General features: G+C 47.9%; 1 protein-coding gene across 1 annotated transcript; it reads left to right on the forward strand.

Annotated features, from left to right (window-relative positions):
- The first annotated feature begins 205 nt into the window (after positions 1 to 205).
- On the forward strand, positions 206 to 1153 carry LOC102005363 (olfactory receptor 10A4). Its single transcript, XM_005380181.2, has one exon. It carries the CDS (start codon positions 206 to 208, stop codon positions 1151 to 1153), a length of 948 nt encoding a protein of 315 aa, XP_005380238.1.

The following is a 1153-nucleotide window of genomic DNA, read 5'->3' on the forward strand; positions in this document are numbered from 1 at the left end:
AATCTAAAATACATGAACTCAATGACCAGTTTTCTTTTCTATGTTTTGGGGAGGAAAGATGCTTGATCTTCGGCAGCCATAACAGAAAGGTGCAGAATGAAGCTACAGTTTTTCTTTTGTAGGTATTATAGAGACATAAATCACACATGGAGACTCTTCCTACCTTTGTGGAATGTGAATGCCTAACAAAATCTTGGACAGAAGCATGATGTGGGGAAACTGGACCACTGTCAATGAGTTTGTTCTTATAAGCTTCTCAACCCTGTCCTCTGAGCTACAGACTCTACTGTTTCTCCTATTTTTGATCATTTACTTGGTTACATTAATGGGAAATGTCCTCATCATCCTGGTCACTATAGCTGATTCTGCTCTGCAAAGTCCTATGTACTTCTTCCTCAGGAACCTTTCCTTCCTGGAGATAGGTTTCAATTTGGTCATTGTGCCCAAGATGCTGGAGACCCTGACCACTCAGGACACAACCATCTCCTTCCTCGGCTGTGCCACTCAGATGTATTTCTTCTTCTTCTTTGGAGCTGCTGAGTGCTGCCTCCTGGCCACCATGGCGTATGACCGTTATGTGGCCATCTGTAACCCCTTGCACTACCCCATCATCATGGGCCTGAGGTCTTGTACCCAACTGGCAGCTGCATCTTGGTTCTCAGGGTTTCCAGTGGCCACCGTGCAAACCACGTGGATCTTCAGTTTCCCTTTTTGCGGCCCCAACAAGGTGAACCACTTCTTCTGTGACAGCCCTCCTGTCATCGAACTGGTCTGTGCTGATACCTCTTTGTTTGAGCTGGAGGCCCTGACAGCAACTGTCCTATTTATTCTCTTCCCATTCTTGCTGATCCTGGGGTCCTATGTCCGCATCCTCTCCACCATCTTCAGGATGCCCTCAGCTGAGGGGAAGCACAAGGCCTTCTCCACCTGCTCCTCCCACCTCCTTGTTGTTTCCCTCTTCTACAGCACAGCCATTCTCACGTATTTCCGACCCCGCTCTCACACCTCTCCTGAGAACAAGAAGCTGCTGTCGCTGTCCTACACAGTGGTGACTCCCATGCTGAATCCCATCATCTACAGTTTAAGGAATAATGAAGTGAAGGCTGCCCTAAGGCGGGTCATCCACAGAACTATGGACCTTCAGAAGCTATGA

The sequence above is a fragment of the Chinchilla lanigera genome, unplaced genomic scaffold (genome assembly GCF_000276665.1).
Source record: "Chinchilla lanigera isolate Chin_1 unplaced genomic scaffold, ChiLan1.0 scaffold00013, whole genome shotgun sequence".
Taxonomy (NCBI): Eukaryota; Metazoa; Chordata; class Mammalia; order Rodentia; family Chinchillidae; genus Chinchilla; species Chinchilla lanigera.